The 21801-nt window shown below is 34.6% G+C and overlaps 1 protein-coding gene across 1 annotated transcript in view; it reads right to left on the reverse strand.

Moving 5' to 3' along the window:
• SLC38A6 (solute carrier family 38 member 6) overlaps nucleotides 1–21801 on the reverse strand; it is a 79075-nt gene that overhangs the window by 25945 nt on the left and 31329 nt on the right. Inside the window, exon 6 of the mRNA XM_065872537.1 lies at nucleotides 12101–12179. Coding sequence (XP_065728609.1) covers nucleotides 12101–12179 — 79 coding nt within the window. The remainder of the gene's footprint in view (nucleotides 1–12100; nucleotides 12180–21801) is intronic.

The raw sequence follows: 21801 nt of genomic DNA on the forward strand, positions 1-21801 counted from the left end.
AATATTAGAAAGTTGAGGGAAAATCCTATATATCTAACAATAGAAAATGCTTATGTCAAAAACAGCACACTCCTTTTAAAAAAAATTTTATTGGATATATGTACATGTATAACTGATTCATTTTGCTGTACACCTGAAACTAACACATTGTAAATCAACTATAATCCAATAAAATTTTTTTTAAAAAAGCACACTCAATGGAATGTTAAGCACCTTTTGAAAAAAACATTTAGTAAAATAGAAAATACTAATGATAGAAATACAAAATAAATATTATTAACTATACTTGAAAAATGCTTTTTGGGAAAAATTCAAAGGAAATAAAATGATAACAGTGATTAGGTAATTGCATAATTTTTATTTGCTTTCTCTTCTAAATTTTCTGCAATGTAGCTGTCATATTTTTACACTGAAACATATGCATATATACACATGCACAATGGTAACAAAGTAAAATTCATGCTAATATGAGAGCTGGGAGCATCAAAGACAATAGGTATTACTTTTTCAAGTCATTTGGTAGATGCTCTCAGAATTTCCAATTGGTTATAATGTATCCTTTCACTACCAGAGAGCCAAAGTCTCCCACTGCCTGTTAAATTAAGAAAATGGACAGGACAAATTCCTAGAAATGTACAATATACCAAGACTGAATCAGGAAGAACTAAAAAGTACGAACAGACCAATAATGAGTAAGAACACTGAATCAGTAATCAAAAACCCACCAACAAAGAAAAGCCCAGGACCCATGGTTTTATTGGTGAATTCTACCAAACATTTCAAGAAAAATTAATGCCACTACTTCTCAAACTCTTCCCCAAAATTGGAGTGGAGCAAAAACTCCCAAACTCATTTTATGAGGCCAGCATACCCTACTATCAAAGCCACATAAGGACATTGCAAAAAAAAACAAAACTACAGACCAATAATCCTGGTGAATATATTATAAAAATTCTCAACAAAATATTAGCAAACTGAATTCAACAGCACATTAAAAGGATCATACACTATGGTCAAGTGAGATTTATCCATGGGATGCAAGGGTGGATCAACATATGAAAATCAATCAACATGATATAGCACATTAACAGAATGAAAGATAAAAAACATATGATCATCTCAATAGCTGCAAAAAAAAGCATGTGACAAAATACAATATCCCTTCATGATAAAAACCTTCAACAAATTTGATATAGAGGGAACAAATCTCAATATAATAAAGGCTATAGGTTGAAGGCTTCTTCTCTAAGATCAGGAACAAGACCGGGGTGCCTACTCTTACCACTCTTATTCAACATAGTTGAATAGTTATTCCACTCTTATTCAACATGGAAGTCCTAGCTAGAGCAATCAGGCAAGAGAAAGAAATAAATGGCATACAAATTGGAAAAGAAGTAAATCTGTCTTTATTTGTGGATATGATCTTATATATAGAAAATCCTGAAGACTGCAACCAAAAAACTGTTAGAGCTAATCAACAAATTATGTAAAGTTGAAGGATACAAAATCAACATACAGAAATCAATTGTGTTTTTATAAACTGACAAAGAAATATCTGAAAAAGAAATAAAGAAAACAATCCCATTCACAATAGCATGAAAGCAATAAAACTTATGACTATTTAACAAAGGAAGTGAAAGATTAGTACACTGAAAACTATAACGCTTAAATGAAAGAAACTGAAGACACAGACAAATGGAAAGATATCCAGTCTGTGTTCGTGGATCAGAAGAATCAATAGTGTTAAAATGTCCATACTATCCAAAGCTATCAATAGAGTCAATGCAATCGCTATCAAATTCCAATGACGGGCTTCCCTGGTGGCGCAGTGGTTGAGAGTCCGCCTGCCGATGCAGGGGACACGGGTTCGTGCCCCGGTCTGGGAGGATCCCACATGCCGCGGAGTGGCTGGGCCCGTGAGCCATGGCCGCTGAGCCTGCGCGTCCGGAGCCTGTCCTCCGCAACGGGAGAGGCCACAACAGTGAGAGGCCCGCGTAACGCATAAAAAAAAAAAAAAAAAAAAAAAAAAAAAAAATTCCAATGACATTATTTCCCAAAATAGAACAATCCTAAAATTTGTATGGAACCACAAAAGACTCCAAATAGCCAAAGCAATCCTGAGAAAGAAAACACAGCTGACTTCAAACTATACTACAAAGCTTTAGTAATCAAAACAATATAGTACTGGCATAAAAATAGACACACAGACCAACAGAACAGACTAGAGAGCCTAGGAATACCCCCTCCCCACCCCATATACTGTCGACTAATATTCAACAAAGGATCCAAGAATATTCAGTGGGGAAAGAAGTCTTTTCAATAAATTGTACTGGGAAAATTGGATAGCCATATACAGAAAAATGAAATCTATCTTACAGCATTCACAAAAATTAACTTGAAATAGATTAAAGACTTAAATGTAAGACCTGAAACTATAAAACTTATAGAAGAAAACACAAGGAAAAACCTTCTTGACATTGGTCGTGGCAACAGTTTTTTTTTTTTAATACGACACCAAAAGCACAAGCAACAAAAGCAAAAATGAAAGGAACTATATCAAAATAAAAAGCTTCTGTACAGCAAAAGAAACAATCAACAAAATGAAAAGGCAATCTACAGAATGGAAGAAAATATTTCCAAATCATGTATCTGATAAGAGACTAATATTCAAAATACATAAAGAACTCACACAGTTCAATAGCAAAAAATCAAACAATCTAATTTTAAAATGGGCAGGGGAAATAGACATTTTTTTCTCCAAAGAAGATGGCCAATAGGTATGTGAAAAGATGAATGGCCAATAGGTATGTGAAAAGATGAATGGCCAATAGGTATGTGAAAAGATGATCAACATCTCTAATCATCAGGGAAATACAAATCAAAAGCACAATGAAATATCACCTCACACCTGTTAGTATAGGTATCATCAAAAAGACAAGAGAGGGACTTCCCTGGCAGTCCAGTGGTTAAGTCTTCGCCTTCCAATGCAGGGGGTGCAGGTTCGATCCCTGGTCAGGGAGCTAAGATCCCAAATGCCTCGCGGCCAAGAAACCAAAATATAAAACAGAAGCAATATTGTAACAAATTCAATAAAGACTTTAAAAATGATCCACATCAAAAAAAAATCTTAAAAAAAAAAGACAAGAGATAACAAGTATTGACAAGGATATGGAGAAAAGGGAAGACTTGTGCACTGTTGGTGGGAATGTGAATTGGTTCAGTCACTATGGAAGACAGTATGTTGGTTCCTCAAAAAATTAAAAACAGAACTACCATATGATTGGTCCAACAATCCCACTTCTGGGCATACATCTAAAGGAAATTAAAACAGGATATCAAGAAGATATCTGTACTCCCATGTTTATTGCAGCATTATTCACAATAGCCAAGATATGGAAACAACCTAAGTGTCTGTCAATGGATGAATCGATAAAGAAGATGTGGTGCACGCACACACGATGGAATATTATTCAGTCATGAGAAAGAAAGAAATTTTGCCATTTGTGATAACATCAATAGACCAACGTAAGCATTATGCTAAGTGAGATAAGTCAGACAGAAAAAGACAACTACTGTGTATCACATATTTCTGGAATCTAAAAAAGCTGAACTTGTAGAAACAGTAGAATGGTGGTTAGCAGGGGCTGGTGGGTAGGGGGACTGAGGAGATGTTGATCAAATGGTACAGACTTGCAGGTAGAGGATGAATAAGTTCTGGGAATCTAATGCAAAGCAACGTGATTATAGTTAACATAACTATTTTATATGCTTGGAAGTTGCTAAGAGACTAGATGTTAAATGTTCTCACTACAGAAAAGAAGTGATAAGTACATAAGGTAATGGAGGTATTAGCTAACACTACAGTGGTAATCATACCACAGTATATAAGTATATCAAATCTACATGTTGGACACCTTAAACTTACACAATGTTGTTATATGTAAATATCTCACTTTAAAAAAAGAAAAAAAGGAAAGAAAGAAAAGGTTTTCCTCTACATGGGCTTCTGCCCATGGCTTCTAACACAAACTTAATGATTCACTGTGTCTCTTTTATACCTTGGTGTATGAAGAAGTCCTCTTTAATGTATCTTTAAAAGGTACTATTGGACTTCCCTGGGTGTGTGATTTCGATTCCTGGTCAGGGAACTAAGATTCCGCATGCCATGCAGTGCAGCCAAAAAATAAAAAAAGATACACAATAAAAGGTACTGTTGGGTGCTGACAACTTCCTCTTTAACAGAACAAGAGATGGAGCAACAGCATAAGCAACACCATGAGCACAGCTCACCCTTCTCCACCCTAACTCATATCTTTAGGAAATGCATGTGCCAGAAACTAAAACCTACACATAAGTATTTCTAGCTAATGGGCCTGCATTTGCACATGCCCCTCAAGTCCTGGTATGCAGGAGGTTCTAAGAGCGTTCAGAGATTACAAATACAACATGACACTCCTCGGCATATTCATCTTCTAATCACTCTTGAATACATATGAAAATGAGAACTTCAAAATAACCCTCACTGAAGAACACCTGGCAGCTAAATTTCTGAAGCTGGCAAAAAGCCCAGGGCTCTATGCCTGAAATCTCCTTCCTTCTGGGACCCAAAAGAGACTCAGACAGTTGCAGCGCAAGGGGAAAAAAAGGCCCAGAGGCACACCAAAGTAGATTCCATCTGTTAATTCTGCTGTCCCTGCTGTCACGAAGGGAGAGCTGGGCAAAGGGAGCACATTAATCCTCAGGACCAAAGACTCTTTTCTCCTGTATAAGAATCTTAGGAACACTTTGAAATTCTGAACTTTATAACATACACTATTATATACTTTATAACTTCATAATTTGAGATCACAATTCACTCATGTCTGTAGAAGCCACATGATTGCCCAGAGCACTGAACTGGGGGCCAGAAGATAACTTCACCTCCTCCCAGCAGTTAACTCAGAATCACAGAGTTATTGAATGTTAGAGCTAGAAGGGACCTCAGAGATCATCTGGTTCAACAACTTCATTCTATGTCTGCAAAATCAGCAAAAGGATGATGATGATCTTAGTAATAGGAGCAATGGAAATACTCTCTATTCTTCAAGAGTCACTCTGAATTTATGGTATTTTTTCAGATACTGCCTCATTTTTCTCAAGATTGTGATTTCTTTACACTCTCTTCACAGGATTAAACTTTTAATTCCTAATATTAAAAATAACTATTGCAAAAAATAATTTCTCTATCCCTGGTTTGGCTACTGGTTAATATTAATCATTTCTTATCTTAATTAAGTTATCTTAATACAGGCAATTATAAATACAATGCTTTTCTTTACCATTCATCAAAAATAAAGGCATTGGGCTTCCCTGGTGGCGCAGTGGTTAAGAATCCGCCTGCCAATGCAGGGGACACGGGTTCGATCCCTGGTCCAAGAAGATCCCACATGCCGCGGAGCAACTAAGCCCGTGCGCCACAACTACTGAGCCTGTGCTCTACAGCCCATGAGCCACAACTACTGAGTCCACGTGCCACAACTACTGAAGCCCATGCACCTAGAGCCTGTGCTCCACAACGAGAAGCCACCACAACGAGAAGCCCGCACACCGCAACGAAGAGTAGCCCCCGCTCGCCACAACTAGAGAAAAGCCCGCGTGCAGCAATGAAGAACCAATGCAGCCAAAAATAAAATAAAATAAAATAAAATAAATAAATTTATAAAAAAAAACAGAAAAACTTTCTCTCCCACTTCCCTCTACCCTATAAAAAATAAAATAAAATAAAATAAAAAAATAAAGGCATTGAGCTGCATGAGCTACTTGTAAATCTTGGAGATTAATCCTTTCTCAGTTGCTTCATTTGCAAATATTTTCTCCCATTCTGAGGGTTGTCTTTTGGTCTTGTTTATGGTTTCCTTTGCTGTGCAAAAGCTTTTAAGATTCATTAGGTCCCATTTGTTTATTTTTGTTTTTATTTCCATTTCTCTAGGAGGTGGGTCATAAAGGATCTTGCTGTGATTTATGTCATAGAGTGTTCTGCCTATGTTTTCCTCTAAGAGTTTGATAGTGTCTGGCCTTACATTTAGGTCTTTAATCCATTTTGAGTTTATTTTTGTGTATGGTGTTAGAGAGTGTTCTAACTTCATACTTTTACACGTACCTGTCCAGTTTTCCCAGCACCACTTATTGAAGAGACTGTCTTTTCTCCACTGTATATTCTTGCCTCCTTTATCAAAGATAAGGTGACCACATGTGCATAGGTTTATCTCTGGGCTTTCTATACTGTTCCATTGATCTATATTTCTGTTTCTGTGCCAGTACCATACTGTCTTGATTACTGTAGTTTTGTAGTATAGTCTGAAGTCAGGGAGCCTGATTCCTCCAGCTCCATTTTTCGTTCTCAAGATTGCTTTGGCTATTCGGGATCTTTTGTGTTTCCATACAAATTGTGAATTTTTTTGTTCTAGTTGTGAAAAATGCCAGTGGTAGTTTGACAGGGATTGCATTGAATCTGTAGATTGCTTTGGGTAGTAGAGTCATTTTCACAATGTTGATTCTTCCAATCCAAGAACATGGTATATCTCTCCATCTATTTGTATCATCTTTAATTTCTTTCATCAGTGTCTTATAATTTTCTGCATACAGGTCTTTTGTCTCCTTAGGTAGGTATATTCCTAGATATTTTATTCTTTTTGCTGCAAAAAAACAAACAATCCAATCCAAAAATGGGCAGAAGACCTAAATAGACATTTCTCCAAAGAAGATATGCAGATTGCCAACAAACACATGAAAGAATGCTCAACATCATTAATAATTAGAGAAAGGCAAATCAAAACTACAATGAGATATCATCTCACACCGGTCAGAATGAACATCATCAAAAAATCTAGAAACAGTAAATGCTGGAGAGGGTGTGGAGAAAAGGGAACACTCTTGCACTGTTGGTGGGAATGTAAATTGATACAGCCACTATGGAGAACAGTATGGAGGTTCCTTAAAAAACTAAAAATAGAACTACCATATGACCCAGCAATCCCACTACTGGGCATATACCCTGAGAAAACCATAATTCAAAAAGAGTCATGTACAAAAATGTTCATTGCAGCTCTATTTACAATAGCCTGGAGATGGAAACAACCTAAGTGTCCATCATCGGATGAATGGATAAAGAAGATGTGGCACATATATACAATGGAATATTACTCAGCCATAAAAAGAAACGAAATTGAGGTATTTGTAGTGAGGTGGATGGACCTGGAGTCTGTCATACAGAATGAAGTAAGTCAGAAAGAGAAAAACAAATACTGTATGCTAACACATATATATGGAATCTAAGAAAAAAAAAGGTCATGAATAGCCTAGGGGTAAAATGGGAATAAAGACACAGACCTACTAGAGAATGGACTTGAGGATATGGGGAGGGGGATGGGTAAGCTATGACAAAGTGAGAGAGTGGCATGGACATATATACACTACCAAATGTAAAACAGATAGCTAGTGGGAAGCAGCCACATAGCACAGGGAAATCAGCTCAGTGGTTTGTGACGACATACAGGGGTGGGATAGGGAGGGTGGGAGGGAGGGAGACGCAAGAGGGAAGAGATATGGGAACATATGTATATGTATAACTGATTCACTTTGTTATAAAGCAGAAACTAACACACCATTGTAAAGCAATTATACTCCAATAAAGATGTTAAAAATAAATAAATAAATAAATAAAGGCAATACAGTAATGCACAGTAAAGTTAGTTTAAATTTCATGTGCATGTCACAGTCAACTGAATTGTGCTTGGCAATGGATATTTTCCAAGGAACAGAAATGATTAAACTTACAAAATAAAACTCCAGCTTGAGAAATACAAGCCAGTACAAAGAAATTGCAAAAGCACATTTTATAACTCAAGATTTTAGAAGAATATGCTAACCTGAAATTTTTTCCTAAGTGGGGGAAAAAAGAGTTATCTAACAAAACCCCTATTTTCCTACTGTGATCTATTGTAAATATACACTCTCTTCAAGCCAAAAGAATTAGAGTAAAAAGTTTTATACTTCCTGGAAAACTTGTTTGATCTGTGGATTTAATCCTATATGATAAAAATGTTCCAAGTATGAAATATAGAGTATAGATCCTTAGCTGTATTGCAAATGCTTTGGCATGCAGATTTTTTCCCGTATTTTAATGAAAACCAGATTTATTTATAAGTTGCTTTAATTTCATTCTCGAATGGAACAAGAGTATCATATGTTCTGAATTAGGATCTTACTCACATCCCATATCAATTATGTAACTCAAATGCAAGACAACTTAATTGTGTCAATCATATTCCGCTGACAAGATCATTAAATGTTAACAGAGAGCTTCCAACTTTTAACAGCCATAGATTTTTCTGAATATAACTTATTCTATGAAAATATAGGTGCCTCATAAAAATTTGGTATAAGTATTATAGCTTCTGACTTCTAATAATAATTTTTGAAATTAGGATATTATGAAAATAAAGTTTCTTTTTGATAACATCTTTATAAAGGTTTAGTTTTCACAAAGGCACATCAAATCTCACGGATAACACAGAAAATAAGCACAACAGAAAATTCTTAACTGCAATGCATTGTAATTCAAACCCTAAAAGCATATCAATATCAGATTAATCTCACAGAAGAAATATTGCTCTGTAACTCTACCTAGAAATAAACTGCCCAGATAGTTAAATCAATTACCATAACATTTGTGTCTTAATTATTTTACAGCATTAAGGTTTAAAGACTAATGATTTAACTGCATTCTAACCAATTAATATAATTAGTCACTTACTAATGCTTTTCAAAACTTTGAAATCCAAAATAAGTGAATATACATTACATTTAAAACAAGATGAGGCTGTTAAAAAGATGTGCAATTTTAAAACATCATAACAGAGATGATGCAAACTGGCCACAGTATTTTGAAGTATACAGTTTTAAAAATTCATTTCTGACATGTAAAAATAACATTTTAATCAATTTTCAACTAATATGAATAAGATGGAGTTAATTTTTATTTGTTTCTTTAAACAAATCAGAGGAAAAAAACCAATAAAGTAAATGACAACTGATTTAAAATGAAGCTATGGTAAAAGCATCACTTTTAGAAAAAGAAGACCTAAGTTTTAACAGTTCTGTCACATACTACCTTAATTATTTCTAAAATTTTATATGTATTTTTGTCCTTGTGATATATGACAATAAAAAAGAAAATAAAGAGAAGTCATCAAATTCAGGACCAAGAAAAAGGAGAACACATGTGACAACTAGTAGGATTAACATAGTTTATGCAATACATTCAAATATGACAGTCAGAGCAAATAGGGAAAAACTACCTTTATATAGTTATTATTACTGGAATTCCTTGTTTTTTTTTTTTTTTTTTGAGGTATAACTGACATACGACATTACGGAGTTGCTTAATTCTCCACATTTACACTATGCTATCAGCTTACAAAAGCATGTATATTTATAATATCTTATTTGGTCATCTCAACAACTTTGTTAAGAAGGCAGTACTGGCACCACCATTATGCCAGATGAAGAAACCTCAGGCCCAAAATTAAATTATATGGCCAAAAGAAGTTAAATTAATTTCCTGAGGTTACTGAATATGAAATGGAGAGAATTTACTCTTAGTCTAACATTCTTTATTTCACCTCTTATTGCCTTGAGTTCTTAGACCTAAATTGTAAAAGAAATTTACTGCGTAGAATTAAAAAAATTTTTTTATACAGCAGGTTCTTGTTATCTATTTTATACATATTAGTGTATATATGTCAATCCCAATCTCCCAATTTATCCCACCACGACCCTGCTCCCTGCCGCTTTCCCCCTTTGGTGTCCATACGTTTGTTCTTTGCATAGAACTTTTTGAGTAATAGAAGTTGCCCTCAATATTTTTACAGCAAATACAAAGGCAAATTTCACATAAGTATGTCATTTAGCAACTGTTGATCAAAATAAGAGCAAAAAACTTAAAAGTAACTAGATAAAACTATAGATAAAATAAAAAACAAGGTAGCTGTATCTGATGTGATAATGAATGTGGAAACCTATACAAAGGCACAATATATTCCAATGATGAAAAATCATTAAGGGCTTCTACTTACCTTTTTTCAATCACATATTCTTGATGGTTCTTATTCAGATTTAAACTATACCATATTTTCCTTATAAATATGTATTTGCAGTTGTCTAAGTAGAATTCTTTCATGGAAGCCAACTTGTAAAATCTAAAATTCAATTTTGAAAACTTGCCCTGCAGTCCAGAACAAGTTCAAATATTGGAGCAAAACAACCAAACATTTAAATCTAAAAGTCTGACGGGTTTTAGAGTTGTGGTTTAGAAACTATATATAATAATTTGATGACAATTAAAAGGATTCATTTAGTCTTTTCAAGTTTATTTTTCTAAAAATTTCATGTTATACGTAGTAAAAGGAAAAGTATAATTAATTTGGTTTTTTTCTGCTATAAAAAAGAGATGAGTCAATAGTCTTTAGAACCCAGTATTGTTTTTTTAACATCTTTATTGGAGTATAATTGCTTTACAATGTTGTGTTAGTTTCTGCTGTATAACAAAGTGAATCAGGTATACGTATACCTATATCCCCATATCCCCTCCCTCTTGAGTCTCCCTCCCACCCTCCCTATCCCACCCCTCTTGGTGGTCACAAAGTACTGAGCTGATCTCCCTGTGCTATGCGGCTGCTTCCCACTAGCTATCTATTTTATGTTTCATAGTGTATATATGCCCATGCCACTCTCTCACTTCATCCCAGCTTACCCTTCCCCCACGTCCTCAAGTCCATTCTCTACGTCTGTGTCTTTATTCCTGTCCTGCCCCTAGGTTCATTAGAACCATTTTTTTTTAGACTCCATATATATGTGTTAGCATATGGCATTTGTTTTTCTCTTTCTGACTTACTTCACTCTGTATGACAGACTCCAGGTCCATCCACCTCACTACAAATAACTCAATTTCGTTTCTTTTTATGGCTGAGTAATATTCCATTGTATATATGTGCCACATCTTCTTTATCCATTCATCTGTCGATGGACACTTAGGTTGCTTCCATGTCCTGACTATTGTAAATAGAGCTGCAATGAACACTGTGGTACATGTCTCTTTTTGAATTATGGTTTTCTCAGGGTATATGCCCAGTAGTGGGATTGCTGGGTCATATGGTAGTTCTATTTTAGTTTTTTAAGGAACTGTTCCATACTGTTCTCCATAGTGGCTGTAACAAGTTACATTCCTACCAACAGCACAAGAGGGTTCCCTTTTCTCCACACCCTCTCCAGCATTTACTGTTTGTAGATTTTTTGACGATGGCCATTCTGACTGATGTGAGGTGATACCTCATTGTAGTTTTGATTTGCATTTCTCTAATGATTAGCGATGTTGAGCATCCTTTCATGTGTTTGTTGGCAATCTGTATATCTTCTTTAGAAAAATGTCTATTTAGGTCTTCTGCCCATTTTTGGATTGGGTTGTTTGTTTTTTTGATCTTGAGCTGCCCAGTATTTTTAAAATAAGAAAGGAGAAGGGCAGTGTAACATGGTTTAGTATTGTTTATAATATTGTTAAAAAACAGGAAATGAAACAAATTTTTTCTAAGAATGCTGTATAACAGGATCTTACACAAGTATGTTGTAACGTTATCACTCTGATTTATCTTTATCACTATGGTTCGCTGAAAAGTGGCAGCAGAATTATCCACTCCCCTCCAATAAGACCTTTACTGTCAGTGCTTTCTGCCTTCCCCCATCCCCCACCCAATCTTTCATATCCAGAAGTTTCTCCTTTACTCTTCTCCAAGAGCTAGCTCATACCTGTCCTGCCCTTTCATGCCCCCATGGAATGCAAGAATTACACTGGCACATCAAAGGGTTCACAGTGCAGTGCTCTGCACATAGTGGAGCATCACTAGACATCTGCAGAGTGTTTTCTTCTCTATTATTACTCTGCCTCTGCCTAATTTGTAAGTGTCTTGAGGGCAGGGGCTACATTTATTTTACTTCCCACGAGGGCTTAATATGTATTTATTGAATTAATAAATGAATGGATACAATGTGAAATATTTTTTCTTACCCACTATGGTCTCCACACAAAAATTCTGAAATAGCAGCAGGAAGCTCTGTTTTAATAATTAAAAGATAAGATGACATAGCTGCAAACAGAATAAAAAGAGTTCCTATTAGAATTCTATAATTTTTAACCATTTAAAGAAGAATCTATCCAGAAATATGGATGTCCATTTGGGCTACAACAGCATGTGGAAGTTAATTCATACTGCACTATCCTCAAAGATAGATATATACCAGGAATGGAGATAAAAATGGAGATAAATAACTTTGTAGAGAAGAATAATTGGTAAGCTCATTAGGTATCTTTTGTTTACATTTCAAGTCCAAGGCAAATGATTTAGGTAAAAGAAAGTGTCTTGATTATAGGCCACTTATAAATGAAATTTTGCTTGAAGTTTGGCCAAAACTCTTAATGTTATTCCTCTGTCCAAGGCATTAGCAGTTAGTTTAGCAACATTTGATATAGACACAGGAGATAAATAAGTACAGCTAATAATTTTGATTATTTGTTCTTTCTTACTAGAGCGAGACCTCCCCCCAGAAGTCTCACTTCCTCTCTCTCCTTTTCTCTGCCACTGTCCTCCCACACACATTTTGGACACGTTATTATAAAACAATAACAAAGTGCACAGTGAGTTACATTTTAAGCTGTCCTCTAAAACAGATGAGAAAAGATTCAATTGCAACTATTAAGCATATTAAATAGACAAAGCTTATAACTTTTATTCCATTTTATTGACAGGGCTCATCTGTATTATGCAATCAAAACCTGAAGCTAGCATTATTTCTCACATTCTGTCAGACAGGATCCAAGAACTTTTATAGCATTTTAATAATGATCTTATTTCTGGTATAGCTATAAAAAAACCCCACATCTTATTAACCTTCCATCATACACTAGGAAATGTTTAATATGGTTACAGAACTCATTTATATGTAAATACTTGAGTTTAAACTTAAATGCTTAAGTATATAGAAATCCAGATGATTTAGAGTCAGTTTAACAGAGTAATAATCTGTTTCCCCCAGAGATTAAGTATATATTAAAAAAGAGCCAACAAGAATATGTCCATGAAGAATAGAGTGTACTCTGTGTGCGTGTTAATTTTATTACTTATTTATATTTCAGGAAACATTTCACTTTCTCCTTGGACCTACAAAAACTAAGAACACAAATGAATGCCAAGGCTGAATGGCAAAAATCTGGGGAAAAACTGATTAAAAGGCTCAAAGAGTTTAAGAAGAAGAATGTATGTTTCTCAATAAACATATTTCAAAGTAGCTGAACTCCACAATTGTTACAGTGCTGTGTGACCACTCGATCCTCGGGGGAAAAAAAGCATATATACTAGTTTGTGTATAAATTTACATGAAGATAGGCAACGCTTACATATACAAACACATACACTCTCTTTTTTTTTTTTTTTTTGGTAAAACAACATGTACTTATGGCAAAGCAAAATTTAGAACAGTTAAGTAAATAGTCACTTCTCTGCTATGAAAATATACATATTCACATTTTCCAGTTTATGACTATTCCTTTTTTCCCAGCAGAAGTACAGCTGTTGAAATAAAGCCTTTTCCTCAGCAGAAGTACAGTACATTTCTCCAAACTCTGTTAGTTATGGGACATTACAATTAATCGTATGTGAAAAGGTATTCTAAGTTGTTCATATTCTCATAAGGAAAAATGCTACCAATTTGGTACAGAACAGAAGGAAGGTTTAGATTAACCTTCACCACTAAAGGATTTGGGGGTCTTTGTTTATAATACTTTATCTATTCCAAAGAATCATACACATATGGTGTGATGATGAAAATCATGAACTGAATATTCTGAAACTGGCCTAGAGCTACTTAAATATATCTTGCAAGGGAAAAAAAAAAGTACTTGAAAACAAGGAATGCAGACTTCCTACACAATGTAATTTATTATCTGCCCATCAGTCTTTCTTGCTTGGATTAATCCAATACCACATGCTTTTCTAAAGTTTCAGACATTCATCTCTTTCAGTAATTTTCTATTATTTCTTTTAGATCTTTAGTTGTAAAAAGCTTCAATGAATATGAGATCATATTTCTTCCTAATATACAATCTGTCATTCTTCCCAGAATTTCTATTAGCCCCTGGCTAATCATTTGATCACTTTTATCCTCTGTTGTAGCCTTAACTCTTTGGTTTTCAAATGGGAGTCCTATTTCATTAGATTCCAGTCTGAAGAATCATGTATATTTCAAGAAATATGAACTCACCAAACATATGTTTCTCTCTCAGAAAAAAGATCTCAGCATACAAGATATAAATATAATAAAACATGTAAAATACTGCTTCTTAGAGAATGCTGGTGTTTGTTTTAAGAGCTACAAAACCACAGAGCTCATGATGGGGAAAAACTCCACTGATTAAGCAAGTAAAACAAAGAAAGACACTATCCTTTTCACTGTCTAGATTATTTTTTCCTAACCACAAGAAAACTTTCATGCAAGGACTAGCACCTTAACATATTACATGTAGTACAGAGACAAACAAAAATTACTGAATATACATTAAGTTAGGAATACATCTTAGATTTACATAAAAAGAACAGTCAGCTCAATAAAATAAAGGGGAAAAGTTTTAAAGATATAAATTCAATAGGAATGCTCATATATCCATTGTTTTTAACCCAAAGGTTCACTAGCTCCAAAAGCTGCTTGCCAACACCTTTCATCTCATGTCTTCTATTAATAGCATAAGGAAGTGTTTAAGGACTTATCTTAGAGACAGGTCATAAGCAAGAACTTGTAAATGATTTTTGCTGACATCGATACATAGTATAGACTCCTAATACAAGACACACCATGTTGTCCTTTAAATTAATAGCTGTAACAGGGTCATCCACAAGAGCCATGGTTATAGCTAAGTGGTTCTGGCCTTCATACTACCAAAGCCAGAATTAGGGCTAGAAGACATACCTTGGTGACAGGTATTCAACCATTACAAATCATTTAGTTTCACCATATTAACTAAATAGGTATTCTTTTCTCCTTCATTTTAAACAGAACAAATAGAACTCATTTAATAGAAACTGCCCTGGGAGGGAAATAAAAAAGCTGTCAACTTAATCGAAACACAGAAGTTGAAAGTATTCTTTAAAAGCCATGTGGAGAAGCAACTGTTCTATTAAGAAATGACTAAAATAGGGTAAAATTTGATTAGGCAATAGCAAGTAGTAAGGTATTAATATTGGTTGATCTAATCATAAAGAGAAACACATGAGTTGGGAGCATGGAGGCTGAGGGGAGAGATGTCAAAAACACAAAAGGGAAAAGTGCCTGGAAGAGAAGAATTATAAGAACAGCGAACATTTGGGGGCTTAGTATGCCTATTCTAAGTGATTTGCAAGTTATTTCCTCATTTAAAGTTAAGTTTAAATTTATTTCCTCACCACGAACCTGTGAGGTAGATATTATTTATTTCACAGGTGAGGAAATGGAGGCACAAAGAGGTAACTTGCCCAAGCTAGTGATGGTGGAAGCAGCCCATCTGGCTTGAGAAATCTGCACTATTAACTTACGTTATGAGAAAGTGCAAAGAAGCAAAGTGGCGAAGAAATCCACCACAGGAAAAAGAAATAAGAAAAGTCTATCGAAAGGACCACTCCCCAGCATTATTCTTTTTTCTTTTCATCACCATTTAAACAACAAATTGCTACCGAATGCTCAGTTTAGCAGTTGGGTTCAAAGAAAATAAAGAATTTCTACAACACAGAACATTAGTTAGAAGCGTTAAAGACACTTATAACGTTCATTTCACTTTGAGATGTATTTTCATTTCAGTTTGTAGCTGGTTTGGTAAAGTGTTTAGTCAAGATTCCTCAGACAGGCTAAGGAGTTGCATGATAGGACTACTGCATTTACCACTACGATTCTATTGCATCTACAGCTATTACTGTAGTTCGGAAGAGAAAGTGTCCTGTTCTCACATATTTGAGATATTAACACTATACTGAAATTGAAAAAAACTAATACAAAAACTAATTCTTCTTCCCACAAACCCTGTACTCTCATAGGCTACTTTTCCCAGGACTCCCTTAAAAAAAAAAAAAAAAAAAAAAAGACAAAGCTTCAGTTGGAGTGTGGACCTAAGAAACCATTAATTTACAAAAATAATTATCCTTTTTGTTAAACACTTAAAAACACGTATGAAGATAAGATTATGTAGATCTATTTTTAAAACAGAATTAGGTTTTCAGCACTTGGAAGAAGTTCAGCAACTTCTTGAAGGATTAGTCAGCCAGCTCTAAACAGATGTACTATGGGAGGAAATAATAAGTTTGCCTTTCCTTCTAAGAGAGATTCAGTTTTACTTCAAACATGTTTTTAGTCATGGACAGCAACTGGTTTATTCTATTTAATGTGTCTTATTAACCTGGTGTTCCTGCTAAATGTCCAAATGCCACTGAAATTATATCTCCATTCAAAATAATACACAACACAATCTCTCATTTTTAAAAAAGACTTTAAAAAACTCTGAAAACAAGGTCATTTCCCTAATTTGTGCACAAATGGAAATCAAAAATATATGGAGGAACTTTCCCCCCCATAACCCTTGGAAAATATATATCTTTGTTTTACTATTTATCAAGATCTTAAACTTGAATAAAAACTGACCAGAATATTTGCTAGTTTGAGAACCCTATAATTAAACTTCAATTAACAATTGTTACTAAGAAATACAATATTTTCAAAACCTCTTTAAAGTGACATGTAACCAGTAAATTTTGTCAAAGGAAGGACTTGTAAGAAATACTCCCCTTCCAAATTTCCTTTATTTCTCCTATTCTAAGACAGTGCTTTCTAGAATTTCTGGACAATACTATTCAGGCCTCAAAAAAGCCGCAGTTTGACTACAGATGAGATGACCAGCAGATGGCGTTGTAACAGCACTCCCAATCCCTGTATCCCAGGAGATGGTACAAACCAGTAATTCTAAAAGACTTCAGTTACCTTACCCCCCCCAAAAATATATATACACACACACACACACACACACATATATATTTACGTAAGAAAGTAAAGCCAAAGGGTTTCTAACTTAATGTTAAATCACGATTTTGAAAAATACTGAGAATTTGAAATTTTTATAGCTCTCAACTGAGAATGATCTTATTCATACATTTCTGCTTATGAGATTTAGAAACTGTGCTACTTGACCACATAAAAGGGCTGCTGAGTTTCTCTTAAAACTTAGATACCCAAACTGAGGCGTTAATCCAGGCTGCTGGAGTAGGTCTGTGGGATCTCTGCCAGGCTGGAAAATCTGGGTCATTCTAGCAATTTCAGGTTTCAGTAAGTCTACTATGTTTAGGGTTCCCCTTTCAAAATATGTAACAGTGACTCAATCTTTATTCTCCTTTAAAGAATTAAGGAAAGAATATGCTATCCATAGTGGTCCTTCATATTTTAAAAGAGCAAAATAAGAATTTAACGTACTCCCAGGAGCCACTCACCTTGCGTTTTGAGTTGGGCAAGATATGAAACCAGAAATGACATCAATTAACTTCACTTTTATCACGTACTCATCAGAGTTAACAGGACTTTCAACATGACTAAAGATGATTTGAGGTTTATTGCTTGATTTCTAGGGTTATTTTAGCCAACTGAGTGGTCTATCTCAGGAGTTCAAACATTTGTGAAACTACTTACCTTGGTTTTTAGGAAAAGAATCTCATAATGCAACACAATTAGAGGAACTATGTGGAAACTACCTGTACTTATTTGCTATTACAGTTCCTAATCCTTTAACTTGTAGTCCACTAAATTCAAACTCTCAGCCAGAGTTCTCTTCCCTCTAACAGCATTAAATATTAAAACTCCCAGATGCTTCTTTTCTGACTTTATGTCCGAGCAACAATGACTCTCAGCAAATGCCCCTCCAGTGCCTGAGGCATCAGGCAGCTGGGGGCTCTCTGGCTCTGGCTCTGGACTATTTTGGGCCCCTAATTCATCAGTGTTGGGAGGCAATCAGGAATTGCTTCTAAGTAGTATTTTACTACGTGGCTCTCCATTTTCTAAAGGTAATGGTTTCCATAACCCTAGAAAAAAAGAGTGCTAAATTTAGTGAGTCACATTTTTTTCTATTATAAAGTTTAGAGATTTTTCAAAGACAGTAGATCTTTCCAATCTATTTGTCAGACCACACTAGTGCCCTGTGACTAATACTTGGTGTGTGATTGTACCGGGGAAAAAAGGTTTTCTGTGAAGTTCTGACAGTCGATTTTTCCCTAAAGAAACCATATGCTCACTTATGCATTTTGTGTGGTCTTCTCTTGCCAGTTGATCTTCCTTTTTTAAAGGAATACCAAACCAGGTCACTGGCTTTTCCTTCTCTCCCTCCTTCTCTTATTCCTTACTTTCTTCCTATAATAAATAAGATTTATTAAATACATACTAAGTGCTACGTACTTAAGAGCATAAATGAATGAGCAAAATTACTTAGATATATGGAATACAAAGATGTAGGGAATAAACTGAGTATTACTAAAAGATCCATGTAACAAATATTGATCAAGGACAATTCATGATCATCTTGCTTCTAAAGGCCCCTGTTTCATTTTTCTCATAGATTCATCAGGGGCATAGAATCCCAAGAAAACTGAGAAATGTTTAAATATTACAAAGAATAAGAGTCAGGAAGCATTAATCTAAGACATGATTATCCAACCCGAAAGCAGAAGATTTTAAAATACTTTATCTATTTTACATAAATAAGATCTAACTCTCCTCAATATTTTCAACCTTTTAATTTTTATATAATTCTAAACTATAAACCACTCTATGGACTTTCAAGTTTCTTTCTATCATTTATATAGTATATAAAATTGTCTCCTTGAAACAAAATCTTAGGCTTTTAAACAGAATTTTTTTTAATTGTCCCATTCATTCAACAAATACTATTTATTGAGTTCCTCTACCAGAAACTAGGTCAAGTTATGAAAACACATAGTTCCTGTCCCCAATGAGTTTTAAAAATCCTCAATATTTAATCTTTTCATAGCTTTTCAAGCATTTACTATATCAGAGCAGAAAGAACAAAGCCTTTAGAAGTAGACAAAGTGAGATTTGAGTCCTGGCTGTATTAAAGGGTAAAGGTAAGCAAGTCATTTATCCCTACTGAGCACTGATTTCGACCTCTGTAAAACGAGGATAATATCATCTACTCTGAAGAGCTGTTGTAAGTATAATTAAAGTGTCTAGGAGGAGGCTTGACCTAAAGACAATCTATTATATTATTTTTCATTTCTAAACAACCACTGAAAAACTCCAAGCATTTATACTAATAGTGAATATACTATCTTTCAAAAATGCTATCTGAACTATATTATATATGCATATAGGCATGTAAGAAGTGCAAAAATTTAATCTGATGCTATACGCTTCATACCATCTTATAAATATCCAGTGTATTTCCAATTAACAAAGAGAAAAGTCAAAATCCATTTTGAAAGAATAACATTAAATAAATCATATGCACAACATATTAAAGATCCTCCCAAATAAGTATGCTGTTTCTTCTCAAGCATACATGGCTTAGCGCTGTTAAGGGCTTCCACGGACCTAGCTTAGATTAATCAAGAAATTACTTCATAAGCCTGGAGTTCCTAGATTTTAACCTCAGAGGCTCAGCAGCTGCCCTAAAGGGTAGTTCTAAGAACTGAGACTCCCCTTTCTGAAAAAGAACAGCATCCATGAAAGCTTTTAGAGCAATAGTTTCTGACTTGTTAAAGATACCTAAGAAAAAACCAAATCATCTTTTGAACCAAGCATAACCCTCCCACAAAACTTTCCTGTAATAAAAATATTTTAATGCTCTGAAGGAATTAACATGCCTATCAAAGTGCTAAATTAGAAGGTGACTTTTGTGTTAAGAAGGGACCTTAAGCTTCGTGCTTTTCCCATCCTACCCCCAGCAATTTAACAAAGAGGAAACTGAAGCTGAGAGGAATTTTCCCAACACACATGGCTACCTAATGGCAGAAACTGGAGCAGAAAGAATTCAACGTATCTGACTTCCAACCCAGTGTTCTGCTCACAAGAGCAAGCTTCCAATTCTATTATAATGAAAGAATGATTATATGCACATCTTGCTAAGACAAGAGAAAAAAAAGTTCTGAAAATGTTTCAGTTATTATTTAGTGGGCTCTCAATAGATAAACTTTTAACCAATGTCAAGAAAATCATGAGGACATTATTCTAAAAACTGAATAAGAATTACCAGCTTTTCTGAATTTGAGGGACATTAAAAATTTCTGTGATTGCTTCTAAGTCACTTTTTAAGAAAAGTCTCTGAAACAAAGCAAGCAAGCAAATCAACAAACAGGTGGAAGAACTGATGATTTATCTGCCACCAAATTCAGAATTCTTTCTAGAACATTCTGACAACTGACCAACCAGCTCTGTTTGAATGTTTTCAGGGATACAGAGCTTTATCAAAGGAGTGTAGGCCGTCTCCATTATCACACAGCTTAGCATTCCAAATGAAACCAGACCAGCTTCACTGTAGAGTTCTACCCGTTAGAACCAGTTCTGCCCTCCAGAACAATACTAAATTAGTCTAGTATCTTTCTATATTTCATGTTCAGCTTTTCAAATATTTAAAGCTAGTGATCAGTCTAGAAGTCCCCTTTTCTTGATAAATATAGCTAGAATATTAAAAAGTACTTGGAAATAGCACATATAAATCATATTCAGCTCCATTAAGCTTAAAAAAAAGGTTTATCCAGTTCCAAGTATTGTGCTAGGTTCTGGGACTACAAAGAGAAATAAGACATAATCCTTGCCTTGGAGGAGCTGACAATATAGTGGGGAAGTAAAAGCATATACAGAGATAACTTCAACCTAATAACAGCAAGTGCTAAAATAGAGTCATGTCCAATAACAGTTGCACACCAGATTAGGGAACAAGGAAGAGATCAGGGTGAAGGATACAGAGAATACAACAGCAGGCATTTTGCCAGTCACAAATTTAGATCCAAAGTCCTGGGTTGAAAACTCTACATAAAATAAACAATAGTTAACCCTAATCCAAACAAAATGTGCTTGATGGTTCTTACTAATCATATAGAGAGGAAAATAAGGGATTGAAAATACCAAAACATACTTTCACATTAGCGACATTACAAGTGCACATTTAAGCAATACATATTTGCTAAAATAAAGTATTCCAAAGTAGATCTTAAACTCAATGATATTATATAGATTCATTAGGTAAGAGACTGGTTACTACCTGCTAATGTGAAGAGTAAAGTGTGTGTTAACAAGGAAATTATTTGGTACGACATCCAAGAAAGTATTCTTCTCCTTCAATAATATATTTTTTTGCCCTGAAAATTCAAAGAATTAAAACATGAATGTTCAGGATTTCCAAAACAATGGCAAATACAATTTATTGTTGGAATGTTAATTTTTTCCTTGACCAAGAAACTCATTAAAGATGGAATTTTGTTGAACAATACTTAAAGTGAAATAGCTCATATCAGTTAAACTTTATTAAAGCTGTCATCTTTAAATTATTTTGAACTATCACAGATAAGAAATAAGATTAAAATTTCCTCTGACCATACCTTCTTGAATAAGATCCAAAGTGCATATCAACCTTCTCTGTATTTAACCTTAAAGTAAAAGTATTTATTTAGCACTCCAGTCAATGGTAAAAGAAAATTA

This window comes from Phocoena phocoena, chromosome 2, assembly GCF_963924675.1.
Source record: "Phocoena phocoena chromosome 2, mPhoPho1.1, whole genome shotgun sequence".
Classification (NCBI taxonomy): domain Eukaryota; kingdom Metazoa; phylum Chordata; class Mammalia; order Artiodactyla; family Phocoenidae; genus Phocoena; species Phocoena phocoena.